This window comes from Oncorhynchus mykiss, chromosome 7 (assembly GCF_013265735.2).
Source record: "Oncorhynchus mykiss isolate Arlee chromosome 7, USDA_OmykA_1.1, whole genome shotgun sequence".
NCBI classification, from domain to species: Eukaryota; Metazoa; Chordata; class Actinopteri; order Salmoniformes; family Salmonidae; genus Oncorhynchus; species Oncorhynchus mykiss.
This window is the reverse complement of record NC_048571.1, coordinates 78446594-78469855: the sequence shown is the minus strand read 5'-3', so window position 1 is coordinate 78469855 and position 23262 is coordinate 78446594. Positions and strand designations below refer to the sequence as shown.

General features: G+C 39.9%; 1 protein-coding gene across 5 annotated transcripts; it reads right to left on the bottom strand.

The window, feature by feature from the left end:
- Positions 1–698: 698 nt before the first annotated feature.
- tfap2c (transcription factor AP-2 gamma (activating enhancer binding protein 2 gamma)) lies at positions 699–22073 on the bottom strand. Of its 5 annotated transcripts, none has more exons than XM_036984149.1 (8): positions 21941–22073; positions 17688–18146; positions 17423–17474; positions 15783–15866; positions 14580–14802; positions 7162–7280; positions 2635–2776; positions 699–2293 (listed from the first exon to the last, which is right to left on the bottom strand). In XM_036984149.1, the coding sequence occupies exons 1-8, from the start codon at positions 21974–21976 to the stop codon at positions 1999–2001; spliced, it is 1410 nt and encodes a 469-aa protein (XP_036840044.1). In that variant the 5' UTR covers positions 21977–22073; the 3' UTR covers positions 699–1998. The 5 variants fall into 5 exon arrangements, with proteins under 5 accessions (XP_036840044.1, XP_021466346.1, XP_021466347.1 ...); XM_021610671.2 differs by lacking the exon at positions 21941–22073 and adding an exon at positions 19304–19722; XM_021610672.2 differs by lacking the exon at positions 21941–22073 and adding an exon at positions 19304–19722 and having other exon boundaries at positions 15795–15866.
- Between the last annotated feature and the right edge of the window lie 1189 nt (positions 22074–23262).

Sequence of the window (23262 nt, the reverse complement as noted above, 5' to 3'; positions counted from 1 at the left end):
AATCGTTTTTTTCCTCACAGATCAAAATGATCTTCCCCCTATTGTGAAACATCCAACTCACACATTTGTCAGTGTATCATATGATAAAGTAGAGATCCGCTTAAATTAGATAACACATGAAAACAACTGTTCCCCAGATGGGCATATGGATGTGAAAAGGGGGAACTTCCTAAAAAATAAAGTTCACAAAATTAACCACAGTTTTAGGGGGACAAACAGGTATGTGTGCTGTGCACCAAATGGTTAACTAAGTGAAAACATAAACTAGCAATGTTTGGCTCGGACCTGAGTGCATGACCCTCAAATGAGTCCTTCTTCTACCATTTTCATGCACCAATCCACATTCCTTATTTGTGTAGCTAAATTACTACATATAATGATGCCCAATGTTCCCATTATTTGTGGGACTCTTACTGTTTATTAATAGGAAAATCTTCACACACATGACTTGTCCATCATTTATGAAACAGAAAGCTGAAAAACAGGGTCTGTTGTACTTTGTGTGTGTGTGTGTGTGTGTGTATGCGTGTGTGTGTGCATGAGTGTGTGTGTGTGGTTGCGAGAAAGAGAGAAATGGCGAGAGGGACAGAAGTCCTCTGATAGCTCATTAATGTCTATGCAAGGCTCTATGCAAGGCTCTATGCAAGGCTCTATGCAAGGCTCTCGCCCAGAGAGAGGAGAGGAGAAAATCAACAAAGTCCTTATAACAGGGTTGTCTTTTTATTACTTTTCCTAGGACTTTAAAACAGTTTACACATATTCAAAAAGCATATCATACCCACTGCCTAACCTCTACATTATAAAAACTAACCCATTTAGAAAAGTTTAACACATTGTAAAAAGTGAAGCCATACACCAGAATGATTCCATTATTTACATATCCCATTAAATTACAACATCAATTAGAAAGTATTTACATTCAGGGTAAAGGTAACGGACAAAAAAAAAAAAACACTTCTCGAAAGAAATATAAACATTTTGCATACATAGACACACACAAACAATGAAACACATACACTCTTTCTGGTGTACTGGCTGAAAGAGATACAGTTCAGATGACAATGTCTTATTAGGGTTGGATACATTTAACATCAATATTGAATAGTTTTTGTACTGAAGGTTAGGGATATCTAATCTGGTCCAGGACTGATTCCTTTTACATTGCAAAGTTTACAAATACTAAAGGAACCAATGGGCAGTATGAGTACTTAAAGACATGGTTCAAAGTAGCAAAGAGCCCATTGCCTTTTGTCACAGCCCACAAGTAACCATCTGGTATCAAACACTGAGTAACCATCCCTGATCCAACACTGAATGGCTGCTATTGCAAATCGCCTTTAAGGTTTCTGGGGAAAACAGACAAACACACAAACAGGCTTTTTTCCAGACCTACTAAAAAAACTCCCATGAAAAAAACACAATAACACTGTACCCATTGAAGTCATTTTGAAAATTCAAGCAATGAATAAAAAACGAATGAAGTGGATTTTCTTCTCTTCCGTAGAAAAAAAGTGTCCTTTGGTAAGTCCAATGGGAACTGAGCACCGCGGAAGAGACACAGGAAATCAGAGGCTTTGCCTCCAGACAGAAGAGGGGAAAAAAGCTGAAAAGAATTCACAGCCACAGCAACCCATCTTGAAATGATGTCCTCTAGGGAAACAACAAAGTCTGCTTTCTGTTCCTTACCCCATGTCAACTAAGTCCAGACCCTTTGGCTGTGCACAATTTAAGCACCCACTACTACAGTAGGCACCAAGGTAGGTCGATCTCGCATTGAAAGCAGCCCAAAGGTGGTAGCCGGGCAAAAGTCAGTGTTATTTGAGAAACTAAACTTGTAAACATTGGCCATAATGGGGTAAAATGTTCAATTCAACTGGGCGGATACACAAATAAATCTAGAATTGGAATCATACAGATCATTTTCGCTTCTAAATATCGATGTCAAAGAAGTCCAAAGGGGAAAGGGGGGGCTGTACAGTCCAACAGAATAGTATTTCCTCATTTCCTGTGCTTCTCCATTTTGTCAGAGGCTTTGCTACCATTGTCGGAGGAGCCCTGCGTGTCGCTGCCCGAGCTCAGGTACATTTTGTCCACCTGTTTGAGGGCCTCATTCAGGTAGTTCTGGAGGGAGGTCATGGCGGCGCAGATGGCTGGCGAGCCGAAGCCGTGAGTGATGAGGCTGAAGTGGGTCAGGCAGCCCTGGATGCCCTGATCCAGGATGGGCGCCGGCCGCGTGTTCCCCAGAGGCGAACGGTCCTGAGTCAGCAGATCGGTGAACTCTTTACAGATTTGCCTGGTGAAAAAAAGATGACAAAAATGTTGATAGCGAAATGTACATGACCCATACATGGACTACTGGATTTATATATAGTTGACAATGATCCAATCAGAGAAGTACACGGTTTCATGTTGACACTATGAAATTGGGAGGTCTCAAAAGTAGCATAGTTATCAAGATGTTTTATAAATCAAGAGCAGATTGAAAACTACAGAATTTTTTTTTGAAAAACTTTGAAAACCGAGTCAAAACTTCACATACCTTCAAAACCCTGCAGGGCTTTTATGAAAATTATATCCCTTAATTTGGAGAAGAGAGACAGATAGAGAGAGACAGAATGACAGAGAGAAACTCACTTAGCAGCAAGGAGCATGTTCTTGCGGGAGTTGACCTCATTACGTTCCACGTGTGGTCGACCAAGGTATTCAGCGATGGCCTTTGCCGGGAACTCTGTCTCACACGAGTAGCCAAAATCCCTTGCTAAGTGAACGGCTTCTCCTATAAAGACAAAGACACCGTTTGAAAACTACACAAACAGATGCAAAATAAGACACCAAAACTTATCTAGGAGACCGAAATGCAAATGTGGTCTTGCTGACATACCACAGCCCACAGGGGCAATATATGTAGATAGTGGAACAGTGCAAGGAACAATAATCAGTCGTGCTCAGTCTCTTAGCTCGGGGGAAGACAAGCCACTGAGGGTGAATGTATCCCATCTTCAGGGAGGACTTCCTGCATGGTCTTTAATGGCCTGATGTGGCTAACTGCACCCGGACGGCCTGTAGCACCAAACAGAGTCACTTATTGATAAACACGCACATCACATGGGGAATGTAGCAATTCAGAAACGCTAGGCTTTAAGGTCAGTTGGCCCTCCTGGCAAGTGGAACACGTGATAACCAGCCTTGATTCAGACTTTGAAGGTCTCTCAATAACACCGGCCCCGAGTCATTCTCCTGCACCCATGTATAGGGATTAGGGAAAAGAGGGATAAAATGAAATCACACGTGGCTTTGAGAGGTTAGACGTGATTAAATTAATATTGGGCACACAGCTATGCGTCATTGTTTAGACATTGTCTAGCCGAGGTATGACTGATGAGGGCGTCAAAGATGGGATTCATAAATAAACGGAGGTGACTATTCTGCCTCAAAACAACGAACAAATCTAGACAAGAGACATCTTCATGAAATACTTCATGAGAGGAGATGGGCAGGGCCGTTGCTACATACAGTTGAAGTTGGAAGTTTACATACACTTAAGTTGGAGTCATTAAAACTCGTTTTTCAACCACTCCACAAATGTTGTGTTAACAAACTATAGTTTTGGCAAGTCAGTTAGGACATCTACGGTGTGCATGACACAAGTAATTTTTCCAACAATTGTTTACAGACAGAATATTTTACTGTATCACAATTCCATTGGGTCAGAAGTTTACATACACTAAGTTGACTGTGCCTTTACACAGCTTGTAAAATTCCATAAAATGATGTCATGGCTTTAGAAGCTTCTGATAGGCTAATTGACATAATTTGAGTCAATTGGAGGAGGACCTGCGGAAGGAATTTCAAGGACTACCTTCAAACTCAGTGCCTCTTTGCTTGGCATCATGGGAAAATCAAAAGAAATAGAAATAGAACTGTTTGGCCTTAATGACCATCTTTATGGTTGGAGGAAAAAGAAGAACACCATCCCAACCGTGAAGCACAGGGGTTGCAGCATCATGTTGTGGGGGTGCATTGCGGCAGGAGGGACTGGTGCACTTCACATGATAGATGGCATCATGAAGCAGGAAAATTATGTGGATATATTGAAGCAACATCTCAAGACATCAGTTAGGAAGTTAAAGCTTGGTCGCAAATGGGTCTTCCAAATGGACAATGACCCCAAGCATACTTCCAAAGTTGCAAAATGGCTTAAGGACAACAAAGTCAAGGTATTGGAGTGGCCACAAAGCCCTGACTGCAATCCTATAGAAAATGTGTGGACAGAACTGAAAAAGCGTGTGCGAGCAAGGAGGCCTACAAACCTGACTCAGTTACACCAGCTCTGTCAGGAGGAATGGACCAAAATTCACCCAACTTATTGTGGGAAGCAAGTTAAACAATTTAAAGGCAATGCTACCAAATACTAATTGAGTGTATTCAAACTTTTGACCCACTGGGAATGTGATGAAAGAAATAAAATCTGAAATAAATAATTCTCTCTAATACTATTCTGACATTTCACATTCTTAAAATAAAGTGGTTATCCTAACTGATCCAAGACAGGGCATTTTTACTATGATTAAATGTCAGGAATTGTGAAAAACTGAGTTTAAATGTATTTGGCTAAGGTGTATGTAAACTTCCGACTTCAACTGTATGAGTACACTGGCGGTCAGGACCACAGTATGTATTATTATTATTTTTTAATAATACTGTTGAGTGTTATAGTAGTAGAATTCACAAGGTGCAATTTCCAAACTTGATTGTCTATCAGGAGCTTTCCTCTTGTTAAATTCACTCACTGAGAGTCAGTCAATTAGCCCATGTCAGTTAAAACATTTTAGATTGGTAAATTAGTCTAGTTAGTCTAGCCAGCTAACTTGTAGTAATCATGGCTGAAATTACCCAGGGGCCCTGACTTCGAAGGGGCCCCCATTGATTTCGTTATTCACTCTAGCTTAGATACACTACACTGCCAAAAGTATGTGGACACCCCTTCAAATTAGTGAATTCAGCTGTTTCAGCCACACCCATTGCTGACAAGTGTATAGAATTTTGCCATGCAATCTCCATAGACAAACATTGGCAGTAGAATGGCCTGTACTAAAGAGCTCAGTGACTTTGAACGTGGCACCACCACCTTTCCAACAAGTCAGTTCGTAAAATGTCTGCCCTGCTAGAACTTCCCCGGTCAACTGGAAGTGCTTTAATTGTGGAGCGGAAACGTCTAGGAGCAACAACGGCTCGGCCGCAAAGTGGTAGGCCACACAAGCTAACAGAACGGGACAGTCGAGTGCTGATGCACGTAGCGTGTAAAAATCGTCTGTCCTCAGTTGCAACACAATACCGAGATACAAAATGCCTCTGGAAGCAACGTCAGCACAAGAACTGATTGTCAGGAGCTTCATGAAATGGGTTTCCATGGCCGAGCAGCCGCACACAAACATAAGATCAAAATGCGCAATGTCAAGCATCGGCTGGAGTGGTATAAAGCTCACCGCCATTGGACTCTGGAGCAGTGGAGGGCACCAATACATAGTGCCAACTGTCAAGTTTGGTGGTGGAGGAATAGTGGTCTGGGGCTGTTTTTCATGGTTCGAGCTAGGCCCCTTAGTTCCAGTGAAGGGAAATCTTAAAGCAACAGCAGACAATGAAATGCTAGACAATTCTGTGCTTCCAACTTTGTGGCAACAGTTTGGGGAAGGCCCTTTCCTGTTTCAACATGACAATGCCCCCGTATAAAGCGAGGTCCATACAGAAATGGTTTGTCGAGATCGGTGTGGAAGAACTTGACATGGCCTGCATAGAGCCCTGACCTCAACCCCATAGAACACCTTTGGGATAAATTGGAACACCGACTGAGAGCCAGGCCTAATCACCCAACATCAGTGCCCGAACTCACTAATGTTCTTGTGGCTGAATGGAAACATGTCCCCTCAGCAATGTTCCAACATCTAGTGGAAAGCCTTCCCAGAAGAGGGGAGGCTGTTATAGCATGATTTTGGAATGAGATGTTTGACAAGCACGTATCCACATACTTTTGGCCATGTATTGTATCATATTAACATGGCATAAGTCATGACAAAATGTGTAGAATTGCAGGAAATTAGCTGTAAAACGGCAACATTTTTTCCCACTCTGTAAAGCATTTGTTTACCTATTGTTAATACAATATTTTTTTCTGATAACATCTATATCTGTTATATTTTTTAATTGAGCTGAGTTAATGTGAATGAATGTGTATCGGCTAATTGTATAGCTAATAGACTATGTGTTTGTAGATCGACTGAGGTGAATGAAGCTGCAGTACCCAATGTGATAATGGCTTGGGTCATTTTAGTTTTTTTGCCATTCTCCAAATAGCATTTTAGAGTTATTAAATTGTATAGAAAACCCCACCCATACCAACACACACTCACACACATTAAAACTCACACCCTGGCTACAGCTCTGGAGATGTGTACTGTGTGGTGATTTCACATGTTCCCTTTACATCTTTGAAGAGTTTGTGTGATCTGTAAGACAGGAAGATTACAAGCTACACATTTCTTTGGTCATGTGTGTTGTATTAGATAGTGTCACAGCCGTAATAGACAGGCCTGGACTCGATAAAGTTTCAGGGCTATTCTTGTGCTCTTCGGTCTTGCCAGCTTCTTGATAACCTCAAAATATCACCAAGACAGTCAGTGTGGATAACGTCAACGCTGCCTTGATATTCAAAGACAGAGGAATGCCAGCAAGAACTCAAACAGATTGGTCACAGCCATTTTGACCAAAAAGGAATAAATTACAAGAAAAGTACTAGCCACGGTTACTATATACTATATACAGCCAGTATTATAGTAATAATGCTTAGGGATCTCAACTTTTCTGTTTATCATAGAAATGCTGTATAATGAATAGATAGATGGTAGAAACATCATGGGTGTAAGCAACGGTGTCTGATCACCATCTCAGACAACTTAATCAGATATTGCTGATCACATCTCTCCGTGCATAATATGTGCAATAATCAATTCAATTGACAGACCATTTTTGGACAAGCCAGCTTGTTCAAAGAGTAAAGATGGAGATGAGTTCTATGCATTGTATTTCTATGGTGTTATATATTAAGACCACTCTAGGGCACATTTTGCCACAGTTTAAGTTTGAAGAGGAAATTGAGCGGCGTACCTTCTACCAGTGCAGTTAACAGGGTGACGTTAGCAGCCTTTCTCCTTCCAGCGGGCAGGTTGAGCCCAATCTTGTCCAGCTTCTCTCTCAATGACCGGCCACCATTTTTAGACTTGGCTCTGTAGGAAAAATAGCGTCATCATTAATTGACAATATGTAAGCTTTCTTTTTTTTTCTCTCTCTCTGTCTCTCTGTCTCTCTGTCTCTCTGTCTCTCTGTCTCTCTGTCTCTCTGTCTCTCTGTCTCTCTGTCTCTCTCTCTCTCTCTCTCTCTCTCTCTCTCTCTCTCTCTCTCTCTCTCTCTCTCTCTCTCTCTCTCTCTCTCTCTCTCTCTCTCTCTCTCTCTCTCTCTCTCTCTCTCTCTCTCTCTCTCTCTCTCTCTCTCTCTCTCTCTCTCTCTGAAATGTCCTTGTTTTTAAAAGAAAAGCAAACAAAACATCACTCCTGTGTTCCAATGGCACGTTGAGTTAGCTAATCCAAGTTTATAATTTTAAAAGGCTAATTGATCATTAGAAAACCCTTTTGCAATTATGTTAGCACAGCTGAAAATGGCTGTACTGATAAAAGAAGCAATAAAACTGTTCTTCTTTAGACTAGCTGAGTATCTGGAGCATCAAAATTTATGGGTTCGATTACATACTCAAACTGGCTTTTCTATGCAACTCTGCCTAGAAGGCCAGCTTCCCGATGTCACCGCTTCACTGTTGAAGTTGAGACTGGTGTTTTGCGGGTACTATTTAATGAAGCTGCCAGTTAAGGACTTGTGAGGTGTCTGTTTCTCAAACTAGACACTCTAATGTACTTGTCCTCTTGCTCAGTTGTGCACCGGGGCCTCCCGCTCCTCTTTCTATTCTGGTTAGAGCCAGTATGCCCTGTTGTGTGAAGGGAGTAGCACACAGTGTTGTACGAGATCTTCATTTTCTTGGCAATTTCTTGCATGGAATAGCCTTCATTTCTCTGAACAATAATAGACTGACCAGTTTCAGAATAAATCAAACTGTAATCGAACTCACAAATGCTGATGCTCCAGATACTCAACTAGTCTAAAGAAGGCCAGTTTACTTCTTTAATTAGCACAACAGTTTTCAGCTGTGCTAATATAATCACAAAAGTGTTTTCTAATGATCAATTAGCCTTTTAAAATTAGAAACTTGGATTAGCTAACACAACGTGCCATTGGAACACAGGTGTGATGGTTGATGATAATGGGCCTCTTTACGCCTATGTAGATATTCCATAAAGAAATCTACTGTTTCCAGCTACAATAGTCATTTACAACATTATCAATGTCTACACTGTATTTCTGATCAATTTGATGTTATTTTACTGGACAGAAAAGTGCTTTTCTTTCAAAAACAAGGACATTTCCTAGTGACCCTAAACTTTTGAACGGTAGTGTATATACAGTTAAAGTCAAAAGTTTACATACACTTAGGTTGGAGTCAATAAAACTCGTTTTTTAACCACTCCCCAAATCTCTTGTTAACAAATTATAGTTTTGGCAAGTCGGTTAGGACATGTAATTTGTGCATGACACAAGTCATTTTTCCAACAATTGTTTACAGACAGATAACTTCACTTATAATTCACTGTATCACAATTCCAGTGGGTCAGAAGTTTACATAAACTAAGTTGACTGTGCCTTTAAACAGCTTGGGAAATTCCATAAAATGATGTCATGGCTTTAGAAGCTTCTGATAGGCTAATTGACATAATTTGAGTCAATTGGAGGAGGACCTGTGGAAGGAATTTCAAGGCCTACCTTCAAACTCAGTGCCTCTTTGCTTAACATCATTGGAAAATCAAAAGAAATCAGACAAGACCCCAGGAAAAAAATTGTAGACCTCCACAAGTCTGGTTCATCCTTGGGAGCAATTTCCAAACGCCTGAAGGTACCATGTTCATCTGTACAAACAATAGTATGCAAGTATAAACACCATGGGACCACGCAGCCATCATACCGCTCAGGAAGGAGACGCGTTCTGTCTCCTAGAGATGAGCGTACTTTGGTGCGAAAAGTGCAAATCAATCCCAGAACAACAGCAAAGGACCTTGTGAAGATGCTGGAGGAAACCGGTACAAAAGTATCTATATCCACAGTAAGAATAATCCTATATTCGCATAACCCTAAAGTCCACTCAGCAAGGAAGAAGCCACTGCTCCAAAACCGCCATAAAAAAGCCAGACTACGGTTTGCAACTGCACATGGGGACAACTATCATACTTTTTGGAGAAATGTCCTCTGGTCTGATGAAACATCAATAAAACTGTTTGGCCATAATGACCATCATTGTGTTTGGAGGAAAAGGGGGGAGGCTTGCAAGCCGAAGAACACCATCCAAACCGTGAAGCCCGAGGGTGGCAGCATCATGTTGTGGAGGTGCTTTGCTGCAGGAGGGACTGGTGCACTTCACAAAATAGATGACATCATGAGGAGTAATATTATGTGGATATATTGAAGCAACATCTCAAGACATCATTCAGGAAGTTAAAGCTTGTTCGCAAATGGGTCCTCCAAATGGACACTGACCCCAAGCATACTTCCAACGTTGTGGCAAAATGGTTTAAGGACAACAATTTCAAGGTATTGGAGTGGCCATCACAAAGCCCTGACCTCAATCCTATAGAAAAATAAAAGCGTGTGCGAGCAAGGAGACCTACAAACATGACTCAGTTACACCAGCTCTGTCAGGAGGAATGGGCCAAAATTCACCCAACTTATTGTGGGAAGCTTGTGGAAGGCTACCCGAAACGTTTGACCCAAGTTAAACAATTTAAAGGCAATGCTACCAAATACTAATTTAGTGTATGTAAACTTCTGACCCACTGGGAATGTGATGAAAGAAATAAAAGCTGAAATAAATAATTCTCTCTACTATTATTCTGACATTTTACATTCTTACAATAAAGTGGTGATCCTAACTGGCCTAAGACAGGGAATTTTTACTCTGATTAAATGTCAGGAATTGTGTCAAATGTATTTGGCTCAGGTGTATGTAAACTCATACACTCAAACTCAAACTCGGGTATATGTATATGTATATATTATGTATATTATCTTTTTGGGGGGGGAAACTTAATATACTTTAAAATGACTGAAACCAAATAGAAACTGTGTAAAAATTATAATGGACCTACATTCATACAGTTTATTGACTGTGTCCAGCTTGCCAAATAATCACTAATATGAAATCTAGACTATCAGGGAACCTTTTTAGTGCGGCCCTCCGGGCATCTTTGAAGACCGAATGTGGCCCCCGGGGAAAAATTTGTTTGACAAATCTGCTCTAACTTTAGAATTTAGCATGTTCCATTCTATAGGCTATTTGTGATGGAATGGTTTTTCTATAAAGAGCAGAGACAGCAACTCCAGACTTCCTGTCACCCTAACTCCAGACTTCCTGTCACCCTAACTCCAGACTTCCTGTCACCCTAACTCCAGACTTCCTGTAACCCTAACTCCAGACTTCCTGTCACCCTAACTCCAGACTTCCTGTCACCCTAACTCCAGACTTCCTGTCACCCTAACTCCAGGCTTCCTGTCACTTTGAGAGAGCATAGGAGTGAAAGGCCCATCCCTGAAGGAGGCCTCATCATACACTTTTGAAAACAAATAAATCAAATGAAAAAGAGCCTCCGATACCCTTCCTGACCTAAAAAAAAATAAAACACTGACACAAATTATGTTTTTCCCGCCTTCAGCACATAGCAGGGAAATCACACACACACACGATTCAGTTTTCCGCATGACTGATTGGCAGGCTTCGCTCCGTCTTTGGTGGGTGAGAGAGACAGCGTCTTTGGGGAGGCATGTGTGTGACTGCCTCCCTCTCTCCACAGCCCCCACTTTATCCTATCGCTTCATGACCTACTTAACAGTGTCTCAGTGTGTGTGTGTGTGTGTGTGTGTGTGTGTGTGTGTGTGTGTGAGAGAGAGAGAGGCGTTTAACGTCTGTGGCACTGGCAGGGGCACATGGGAAGTGAGAAACATGCCTTCCCAGCAGAAACAGGCAGGGGCCCTGGTCAGAATCCCATAGTCCCTCAACAGACTGCCTGCTGACATATGGGGCACAAGGTCAACTACTCATCAGCAATTAAAATAGCCCTGCAACCCCCCTGAACACACACTCTGTCTCTCTCGCTCTCTCATATACTGGTGCTAACTACTCTGATGTAACCTTTCCCCAAAGCGAAGTACCAGGAATTGCAGAGTATACAGAAAGGTAGTCAAGATGCTTTCAACCACACAATTACTAAAGAGGAACGGCTGCTTTTAGAGAACCACCTTTTTTACGTATCCGTCAATGTTGCTTTACTGACCTACTGTCTGTCTATGAACCAGGTCGGAACTTTTCTTCTCACTACAGACCTGCGAATGATACCAAGCTTTCATCATGTTTAGTATCCAGCAGCACCCTGAAGCACTGTGCCTTCACAAAGTATTCATACCCCTTAACTTCGTCCACATTTGTTGTGTTACAGCCTGAATTCAAAATGGACAAAAATATATATTTTTTAAATGCCCTTTAATGACAGAGTGAAAACAATGCTTTTAGAAATGTTAGCAAATGTATTGAAAATACATATATATGTCATTTAATCTAGCATGCACAACCCTGAGTCAACACATCTGAAGTAGCTCACTATTTAAAAATATATATATATTCTAAAAACCTTGTTTTGCTTTGTCATTATGGGGTATTGTGTGTAGATTGATGAGTTGTATTTATTTTTTATCCATAAGGCCGCAGGGTAACAAAATGGGGAAAAAGTCAAGGGGTCTGAATACTTTTCGATTGCACTATACATCTGTATCTCACTAGCAGCTGCATTATCCAACTTTTTATTTGTATTTTCTACCTTCATTTAACTAGGCAAGTCAGTTAAGAACAAATTCTTATTTTCAATGATAGCCTAGGAACAGTGGGTTAACTGGCTGTTCAGGGGCAGAACAACAGATTGTCAGCTCGAGGATTCGAACTTGCAACCTTTAAGTTACTAGTCCAACGCTCTAACCACTAGGCTACCCTGCTGCCACAGGGACATCTCTCGGAGACATGCATGTTATGTTATGTGTTGTATGGACATCTCTCGGAGACATGCATGTTATGTGTTGTATGGACATCTCTCGGAGACATGTATGTTATGTTTTGTATGGACATCTCTCGGAGACATGCATGTTATGTGTTGTATGGACATCTCTCAGAGACATGCATGTTATGTGTTGTATGGACATCTCTCAGAGACATGCATGTTATGTTTTGTATGGACATCTCTCAGAGACATGCATGTTATGTTATGTATGGACATCTCTCAGAGACATGTATGTTATGTTATGTATGGACATCTCTCGGAGACATGTATGTTATGTGTTGTATGGACATCTCTCGGAGACATGCATGTTATGTTTTGTATGGACATCTCTCGGAGACATGCATGTTATGTTTTGTATGGACATCTCTCGGAGACATGCATGTTATGTGTTGTATGGACATCTCTCGGAGACATGCATGTTATGTGTTGTATGGACATCTCTCGGAGACATGCATGTTATGTTTTGTATGGACATCTCTCGGAGACATGCATGTTATGTTATGTATGGACATCTCTCAGAGACATGCATGTTATGTTTTGTATGGACATCTCTCAGAGACATGCATGTTATGTTATGTATGGACATCTCTCAGAGACATGCATGTTATGTTATGTATGAACATCTCTCAGAGACATGCATGTTATGTTATGTATGGACATCTCTCAGAGACATGCATGTTATGTTATGTATGGACATCTCTCAGAGACATGCATGTTATGTTATGTATGGACATCTCTCAGAGACATGCATGTTATGTTATGTATGAACATCTCTCAGAGACATGCATGTTATGTTATGTATGGACATCTCTCAGAGACATGCATGTTATGTTATGTATGAACATCTCTCAGAGACATGCATGTTATGTTATGTATGAACATCTCTCAGAGACATGCATGTTATGTTATGTATGGACATCTCTCAGAGACATGTATGTTATGTTTTGTATGGACATCTCTCAGAGACATGCATGTTATGTTATGTATGGACATCTCTCAGAGACATGCATGTTATGTTATGTATGGACATCTCTCAGAGACATGCATGTTATGTTATGTATGAACATCTCTCAGAGACATGCATGTTATGTTATGTATGGACATCTCTCAGAGACATGCATGTTATGTTATGTTTTGTATGGACATCTCTCAGAGACATGCATGTTATGTTATGTATGAACATCTCTCAGAGACATGCATGTTATGTTATGTATGGACATCTCTCAGAGACATGCATGTTATGTTATGTTATGTATGGACATCTCTCAGAGACATGCATGTTATGTTATGTTTTGTATGGACATCTCTCAGAGACATGCATGTTATGTTATGTGTTGTATGGACATCTCTCAGAGACATGTATGTTATGTGTTGTATGGACATCTCTCAGAGACATGCATGTTATGTTATGTTTTGTATGGACATCTCTCAGAGACATGCATGTTATGTGTTGTATGGACATCTCTCAGAGACATGCATGTTATGTTATGTTTTGTATGGACATCTCTCAGAGACATGTATGTTATGTGTTGTATGGACATCTCTCAGAGACATGCATGTTATGTTATGTATGGACATCTCTCAGAGACATGCATGTTATGTTATGTATGGACATCTCTCAGAGACATGCATGTTATGTTATGTTTTGTATGGACATCTCTCAGAGACATGCATGTTATGTTATGTATGGACATCTCTCAGAGACATGCATGTTATGTTATGTTTTGTATGGACATCTCTCAGAGACATGCATGTTATGTGTTGTATGGACATCTCTCAGAGACATGCATGTTATGTGTTGTATGAACATCTCTCCATGATTTCCTAAATATACCAAATCAGCTGGAACGAAATGAGTGATCCTTTGAGCTGCTGTCAACCATATTTTAACAGACTAGATGTTGGCCATTGTTCACAATTGCATCCAATGAAAAAACAGTAACACCTGTCATTCTAATACATTATGATGCAGTTATAATGCATTTTTTTTTTTTTTTTTTACTAGGCAAGTCAGTTAAGAACAAATTCTTATTTTCAATGACGGCCTAGGAACAGTGGGTTAACTGCCTGTTCAGGGGCAGAACAACAGATTGTCAGCTCGGGGATTCGAACTTGCAACCTTTAAGTTACTAGTCCAACGCTCTAACCACTAGGCTACGCTGCCGCCCCCATTTGTTTATTAAACCTTTGGGGCAACACTTTACCAGGTATAGCACATTATGATTGATGTTATATTGCTTTGCAAGACCTGTCATAAGCACGTTTCACACCCTTAAAATGTCTTGTAACCATCTCATAATGAATTCATATTGTGTGGATACTGACCTACGTAGGACTCCCCCTAGCAAAGAGGCGTTGAGGCATTCGGGAGGAGACAGGCGCCGCTGCACCTCTGCCACAGTCACCTTGTACTTGGAGGTGGAGCTGAGAAGCGAGAGACGTCCAGGCACTGAGCAGAACACCTCGGTGGGGTTGGACACCATGCCTAACAGGGACTCCTTCTGGAAGGGCAGGCCCAATGAGTTGCCCTTGGGGAGGGACAAGGGGCCTGGGGAAGGGGTGGAGAGAGAGAGGAGAGGTTAGTATGAGTGTTGGTTAATAATGTTAATAATGTTAATAATGTTAAGATGAATTATAATGAGAGGAAAAGTACTAGGAAAAGTTGGAGTATCAAGGTTAATGTAGAGTATCTTTACTGTCCCATTGGAAATGATGGTTTGCAGAGAGGATAGACAGACATTAGACAACATTATTGGACTTTATGGAGGCTGTGCTACATTGTAAACATGTTATGGGTGAAGAGACTGTTTCTTTGAGAAATTCCTAGAAAATGTTTAGTTTTTTAAAAGGATTTGATTCATCAAGACTGGCTGCATTTGCCGACAGTTGTAAAAATCCCTCTCCACTGTCTGTTGTCGCCCCACAGTGCAGCTTGGATTCCAACTTTAACATGCTTTCTCTTATAATAAACTGTGAAATGTAACATCATCATAATGATTTGTAAAAAAAAATCTATATAACTCAGAATTATTACATGTAAACAACAAACCTGTTTCCTTTGCGGAAGCCAAGATGTACACCATAAGTGGCCATTCACTAAATAACTATGATGAATTGGTGTGTTTTTCACCAACAGTCATTCCTGAGGTTTCACAGCTAAAAGTCCCCTCATTCCTACCACCCACTGACATGACATCCACACGTATACACAACTGTTCCATGCTACTTCACAGAGAGTCCCTTCTCCCTGCCTGGCCGTAGACCAACCCTGTCGCTACTTCTAATTGAGTGACTAAAATAAAGACTTGTTTTACAGAAACATGGCCCAAATTGGAGGTCCATTTTGGATCAAACGTTCAATGGTCTGTAGCTTCTAATCGAGTGGATAATAAGAACCTAACCTAAAAACTTCTGTTGTACGGCAACAGGGCCCAAACTGGCAAACTGGGTGGCCATTTTAGATCAAAACTTCAAGGGTCAAACAACACAAATCACACCCAGACAAACATACAAGTACACTACATATACCTTCATCCTCACCCGCAAGAATGCCCCCCTCATAATAAGTCCTCTGTAAGCGATCAAGGTTTCTGCCCCCTCGTAGTCCTAGTACTGAGACAAGAATCACAAAGGGGGAGAAAATGACAATTTAGAGCTCATCTATAGGGTACAAGCCTAAGAGTGAAGTATTGCTGCCGCCGTTTACAAGAATGTAGGCTACCCACAGTCTGACCTTGAGTGGAAGATCAATAAAGTGAGCCAGCACACACTGTACCGAAGACTATATGTCCTTTATCGTGCTGTACAACTTGCTACCTCCTTAATATTGTAATTTTTTTTCTCGGCTTGTCGAATTGATTTAAAACTAATCATCAAAAATGTCCACCAATTTAATACAATCCAAAATGGCTGCCATTGAGAAAAATATGCAAAACGAAGCATTGATACCATTTAGGTAGCTTTAACACAAATGCTTATACTGTAGCTGGATTTAATATTTTATTCAAGCTTTCAACTGCCTAAAAAAATGGCCATCAAAAATGCGGCAGATTTTTGTACTAATTTTTGTACATGTAGGCTTTATTACAGAAAATATATTAACTATTCTTTACCGTCCTTGCCAATGTTGCAAAGGAAATTCACACAAACTCTTGTCAAGCACCACATCACAATAATGTTATCTACCATCACAGTTCCTGAACCTGTATGTTCACAGTGATGTTGTTTTAACAAATCTCACTAACATTTATTATCAATTTACTATTAATATGATAACCATGAATTCAACATCTACAATTCATTAATCTATACATTCATTCGGTTACAAAGGTGGTGCAGAATTTCAAATTAACGCACAAAATGACTGAATGAAAGACTGTTGAGGGTAGGGCCTACTAGATAACACTGAATCCTACTCATTCAAAATATTTCATGTCCCAACAAATGACTGAATTGTCCTTTGCATGCAAGGAGGATGCCACACCCCAGCTAAAGCTGGTTCTGCAGAAAGTCAGCCAGCGAGTCTCAAGAAGAGCAGCGACCCATTGGACTGCTTTCAACTGGAATTCAAAAGGAATCGAATGCACCAGCTTAGACCTCTAAAGACTTTCCAAAGCGCTCCCTCTCCCTCTCTCTCTCAATGCAGTATTTCAACGGTTGCACAATGTCCTCAGTCCCATCTTGTCAGCCATAGGCTGCCATTTTGAAAAGGTTATTTTTCTGATGTTCTATTCAAACAACCTCAGCACAGGAATCCACAGAGGACCAAACTAGGCTTAGCTAAGTGAACCTCATGACTACTGGGATTATCAATGTATGTACCAACAAGTACAACTACCAGCCTTTCCTATTCAGATTTTCTATCATCAAATGCAAAGACATGTAACTGTACAAATAATTGCTAAATATTTGTAGAAGTAGAATTTTCCAGGTACAGTATGCACTTAGTAACAAGCAATCTCAGCTATGGAGTAAATGTAAACAGCTCTCAATGTTTCTCTATTGCATTCTTGTTACCTGTTGCACACCAATTTCTGGCACTGTGCCCTTATACATCAAGCATGTGTAACTCACAAACCAGTAAGGGAATATTGTATTGAAATTGTGAAAGCATTTCTCATATGTCAATATATTGTAGGCTACATATTTGGAAAGTAAAATAAACCCACCTTTTTTGATGACTGTCTGATCTGCCATTATAATACTGTGGTCTTCTACATGCTGAAAAATAAGTAAAAAAGCAAAATGTAATACTTATTCTTAGAATAATAATTAAGGGAGTTAACTATGAAATATGACATTTACATTCCATTCATGACAATGAAACCATGCCTTTCCTTTGCAAGTCTATTTAGTTTTAGCCTGACCATTGTTTTAGACAGCATGCCTCATTCAATTTCACCCAGACAACAAAATCACAATCAAATCACTCACTTGAACATCATCCAGGCCATGGCCCATTTCATGCAGTCCTATGTTATCACCAATGATGGTTGACTCAATGCTATGGGCGTGAGGCGGTAACAGCTCTGGCCGACGGAAGCCTTCTCTTCTCAACCCGGACGAGCCGCCGTCCAGGCCCAGAATCTGGCTCGCGAGTCCGCTTCGCGAATGAGGTCCCAGTCCTTCTTGACCATGTCGCCCCGGCCATGACTGCTGTTGGTTAGAGGACGACTGGTGTATGGAGTTAATGTTGAAAGGGTCGCCGAGGTGCGAGTAGGGGTCACTGGACTGGGGGTATGATATAGGCTGGTATGGAGGTGGGAAGTACGGGGGTTGGAAGTCTGAGTTGGCGGAGTGGGAGAGGGACGGCGATGGGCTGTAAATGTGCTGGCTCACTGCGGGGAGGTGAGGTAAGCGGGGGTTCCCATTGCTACTCCCGTCGTGCCTTTCCTGGGAACAGAAGAGAGACCTTAGTTTAGGTTGATAATGATATAGGGATAAATTATAATATATTGTGCCCCTTGTCAATTAGACAAATCCGTAGTGAATCAACAGTCCTCGACAGAATTTATTGGAAAGACAACTGTGTTGACAGCTAAGCCTGATGCAGATTTATTTTTCACCATCGATTAGGAAAACATTTGGTGAAATGTTTTACACATTCATGCATAATATTTAGAGGCCGAAATGAATCTATATATATATATATATATATATATATATATATATATATAATGTTATTTCAGTACACAATTATCAGAAGAAGGCTGCTTAGAACAACCTTGAAAAGGAAGACATGGTTTCACAATTCAAAGTAAAAATGCATATTTTGTTGCACAGAAAAATATCTCAAATAATTGTCTTATTTCTGATAGCATGCAATCTACCTGGACTGTTGTGATATTGCTGTTACCACATCACCTCTCAAAGGACAGTCTGGAGGGGACTATTTTACTACCCTTGTGGCCTATATTATTATTAATAATAATAACAATAATAACAACAATACTTTGGTAATTGTAATTATTGTAATTGTAATTAGTAATTGTAATTAACCTGACTCAGCTCAGAACAATAGGCCTGCCTAAGTAAATCAAAAAGCTTTATACTATCACCTAAATCCAACTCAAGTAACACAAAATATACTTTATTTAACACAAAATAAAATGTTATTTATTGAAATCAAACCGCGTGTCGTCAGTAGTCGAGATACTGCGGAAAGAGTAGCCCATCTGGAATAGCCTATATACAACTTCTAATGTTACATTAAGAAACATATTTAGGCTACCATTCAAAGAAGAAGAAAACACTCGACGATGAAAAATAGCATAAGCTAACCACTGATCTTTCTTTTTCAAAATATGCTTCCTAGTTATAACCATTTCCCATGAAAATACTTTTCATTCCGTCAAACTTTTATCAAGTACTGTATCTAAAAGGGATTGCCGCGCGACAAATATCTATAAACAAAAAGACTACCCATTAAAGACGCGATAAAGCGATGGGGCGCATGAGGGCCACAATATTTTATTATGAAATAATGTTCTTCCATATTTTCTAAACTTGTTGAAGCGTAATGCCGTGCGGTTTGTGTAGCTAAAACTCACCTCACAGTCATCCTCGTACTTCACGTTATCTGCTAGTTTCCACAGCATAGTTTCTGACAGACAAAAGCTTAAACCAAGAAGGCTGACCAGGTAAATTGGTGGTCGTCTACGAGTTAATCCAGGTGGGAAACAAAGTAAGACTGTAGCCCACTTCCTAGAAATCACGAATAGACTTATTCAACTCGAGTGGGGCTGCGGTTCCTTGAAGCGCACTGACGTTGGAGCGTGATTCGGGCGGCTATCAACATAAATCTTAACAGCAACTATGAGTAAAAACAGTTTTTCAAGCAAGATCCCTTCCAGTAGTAAGCGGTAAGCAGTTACGCAGTGACTATGGGACGAGGCGCTGAATATATGAAACTCGACTCCCTCTGACGGACAAAGTGATGATGTTCAAACCTTTGCTCCTTACTGAATCCGCTTGAAAGTATGTGTACTATATTTACATAGGTTAGATATTTTTAGGGGGCGTGCCTTTGTCGTGATGTCATCTTGAATATGGCCGAAGACAAAGTTTGCTGATTGGTTAATATTGGAATAAGGAGCCAATCATATTGCTGTCCGTCTGCAGTTGCTCTCTTGACAAAAACATTATAGGCATATACTTTCGATAATAATGTTTTATTATTATTATTATGCTATTATTGGTAATTGTGGCCGAATAACTGAATGCAGAATAATGCATAGCCTATAATAATATCATAGTTAGAAACCTTGATTTAAAAAATACTGTAAGTGATAACAATAGCCTATGAATGTAATCGAGAAAATTAATATTTTTTAGCCATGTTAAGTTAACTAAAAGATCTTCAATAGAAATTTGCAAAACAATAGCCAATATAATAATGATAGTTTTAACCATGTTTTGAGGCTATACCGTGTTTGTTTACATTTACGTTGTTAACAAACACTGGAGAAAAAAGCGTATATTTGGGGTTCTGACAGTTGAACTAAACTCGCGATGCATTTATAGGTTATATTCTTCAAGAATCAATGGGTCAGAATTGGATCTACGATTCCAGTTTTAATAAAGCAAGAGTCAACGCGCTCATGTAAAATATTCCGATTTCCATCCTAAACATTTTAAATAATTGACAGCTAGACTACTTATACGTACTTAAAAAGGAATAGCTGGGGCTTTACCTTGACGTTTGGTACCTTCACAACCTTAAAGCCCCAAGGCTTAAAAGCATAGTTCTTCTTCAAACCACTAAGCACCAGGCATCTCAACGAAAATCTCCCCCTTAGAGCTTCATTAACATTTTAGGTGGAGCATTGCAATGTCCAAAATAAAGGTGTCCTTGATGTTTGGATATGCATAACTTCACGCAAAAAGGGAGTTATAGCCTATTTTAAAGACCATATTTGTGTTTTTCTTTTTGTTGTTTCCAATATCATTGTGAAATATGATTTAACCTATAGATACAGCAGTTAGTTAAGCTAAGGGTTTGAATAATTTTCTGTCTGATAATTGCTTATATGCATGGAAAAACAATACACGTGTCTTTATCATTAAGGTTTTGGGAATGCGTAATAATGATTCGACGCCTGGGAAACAATAACGTTTGGGGAAGATCAGCTCACCCATGAACGACGCAGTGGCTTTAAGCTGCGTGTGCTTCTTCTGAGCGTGTTAAGATATGAACCAGAAATGAATGCTCACTAATTAAGGGATGTTTACATCGCGGTGGCAGAGAGTAAATGAGGTTAGACACGCAATAATTGCCTATCCGTTGTGTTTTGAACAGGGGTTTTTATCATGTCAATGACAATCATGGCAATGCCAATTCGTTTAAACAAGAACTCTTGACAGAAAACCCCATTTTAAAGTAGGCCTAAATTGTTATCCATAAAGGCAATTAGTTACAAGTGTTAGGCTTCACGTGGGCCATGTGGTTTAGCGTAAATATGAAATCCTCTTTCGAAATAGAACAAACACGTAGGTGAATTATGCAAAAATTATGTCACACTGAAGAAGCTAAACTCATGTAGAATATATAGTCTATGTTTGACTATATTCAGAGACAAATTACCAATTTTTATGGACATGCAACATCAAGGTAACAGAGTTTCTATTAATAGTCTAATATTATTTAGGCTACTAGTTTATTAGTGTAGCCTATATATATATTTTTTTTAAAGGTGCACATTTGGTCTAGGCTATAGGCAACTGAGTATTGTGAGACATAATGTTCTTGAAACGAATATTGGCAACTGGTTTACCAGAAAACCAGTTGCCAATATGAACTATAAATCTGAGTTGACGTCGGTTATATATTTTTTAAATCATACACGATATGTAATGACCAAGGTGTATGGCAAATGTAGGCCTATGACTATCTCTTCTGCAGGGCTTTAACCTCCGAAGTCGTGAGCACCCGAGTATTTCAATAAATCAACGTTATAGGGTCTATTATCATAATTATTGGTTTAATAATAATAATTAATTGAAATTGTATATTTAGCAATAGTAAAGCCGCTATCAATGAACGCGCAGTAGCCTAGTACAAACGACCACAAGGTCCTAAAAACCTGTATCCTATCATTTAATGTAACGTGCTGACTTATTAGGTCAAAAGATAAACAAGTAATAGTCATAATCATTTTAAATAAAAAGCTAAACAAGCATTTGCTTACCCGCCAGTCTGATTCGAGCCTCTCGAGTAAAGACATCTGTGAGGATCGCGGTATAATTCCAGTGGAAAGGCTATGAAAGAGAGAATTCGCAAGTCTATATTGCTGAATTCACCTGGTTCTCTTGGAATGCGCATGCGCCCTGCATGGTAATGCACCTGAGAGAAACCCTATGCACATTCCTGTGATAGGCCTACTCTTAAGGTTGTTCGATGTTCCTACATATCTCTACACATTCGAGGATAGCCTAAACGACTCGTATGGAAGTGCATCTTCATAGAATAAACGCATTTAAACCATCAGAGGAGCTTCTGAATAGCCAATAGGCTTATTTATTTTAGTTTTTTTCCATTTCAATTAACTACAGTTACATTATATTTTCCAATGTGTTTTGTGGATTCCTTAGGCCTTCATATAAACGTTAAACGTATTTTAGCCTATCGTAAACTTGTGTAGGGTAGGCCTAATTATTAACACAATACAGAAAGGTCGCTGGTTGGAAAACCCTCGCCGACTAGGTGAGAAATCTGTCGATGTGCTCATGAGCAATACACTTAACCCCAATTGCGCGTAAATCGCTCTAGATACGAGTCTGCGAAATTACTCAAATGTGAAATGTACAGAGATTCAAATTTGTATCCTGAAATAGTCGCAACTCCAAAGCCTAGTGCCAGAGGATAACCAAAACTCTTTATTGCAAAGGATAGCTTGCAGCGAAATACCGAGAATTGCCGGCTACAACATCAAGAAAGTTGCATTGATGCGTTCCAAGTTTCGTTCAACGAACGACTGAAGGCTTATAAGGCTAGCCTTTACTGTGACAAAGTAATGACTTAGGTGAATAAATGCGTTGGTCGCTCTATTTTATTTGATCCATCTTTAAGGAATACATTAAGATGCGTATGAACATACAGTATCTGTAAAAAAAAACGGAATAATTTACAAAACATTTACAATATAGAAATGACAAGGGCAAAGACTATCTAATTTATTTACTTGAATGGGAAACAGAATTTCCCCAATGTGACTTTTTCTAGAGGTCATAGGTGACATTTGCACAATCGTTGGCCAAAGAGCTGATATGATTGGTCAAAAGACCAATCAGTGAAAAAAAAAGATCAGAATTGGTCTACCTGCGTAAACGCATATCCTAAATTAGTTGACTCTAGCCATCTGTAGAGTAGAATTCCAGAGGTCTGTCTACTCTACACTAAGCAGATTCTGAAGGCAAAGTTAAACCTCTGCTCCCATCTTGTGGCTTGACTCAATTATTAAAGCCAAGTATATATTTTTTTCTGCGCTATCAATGTTTCCGTCACACTTTT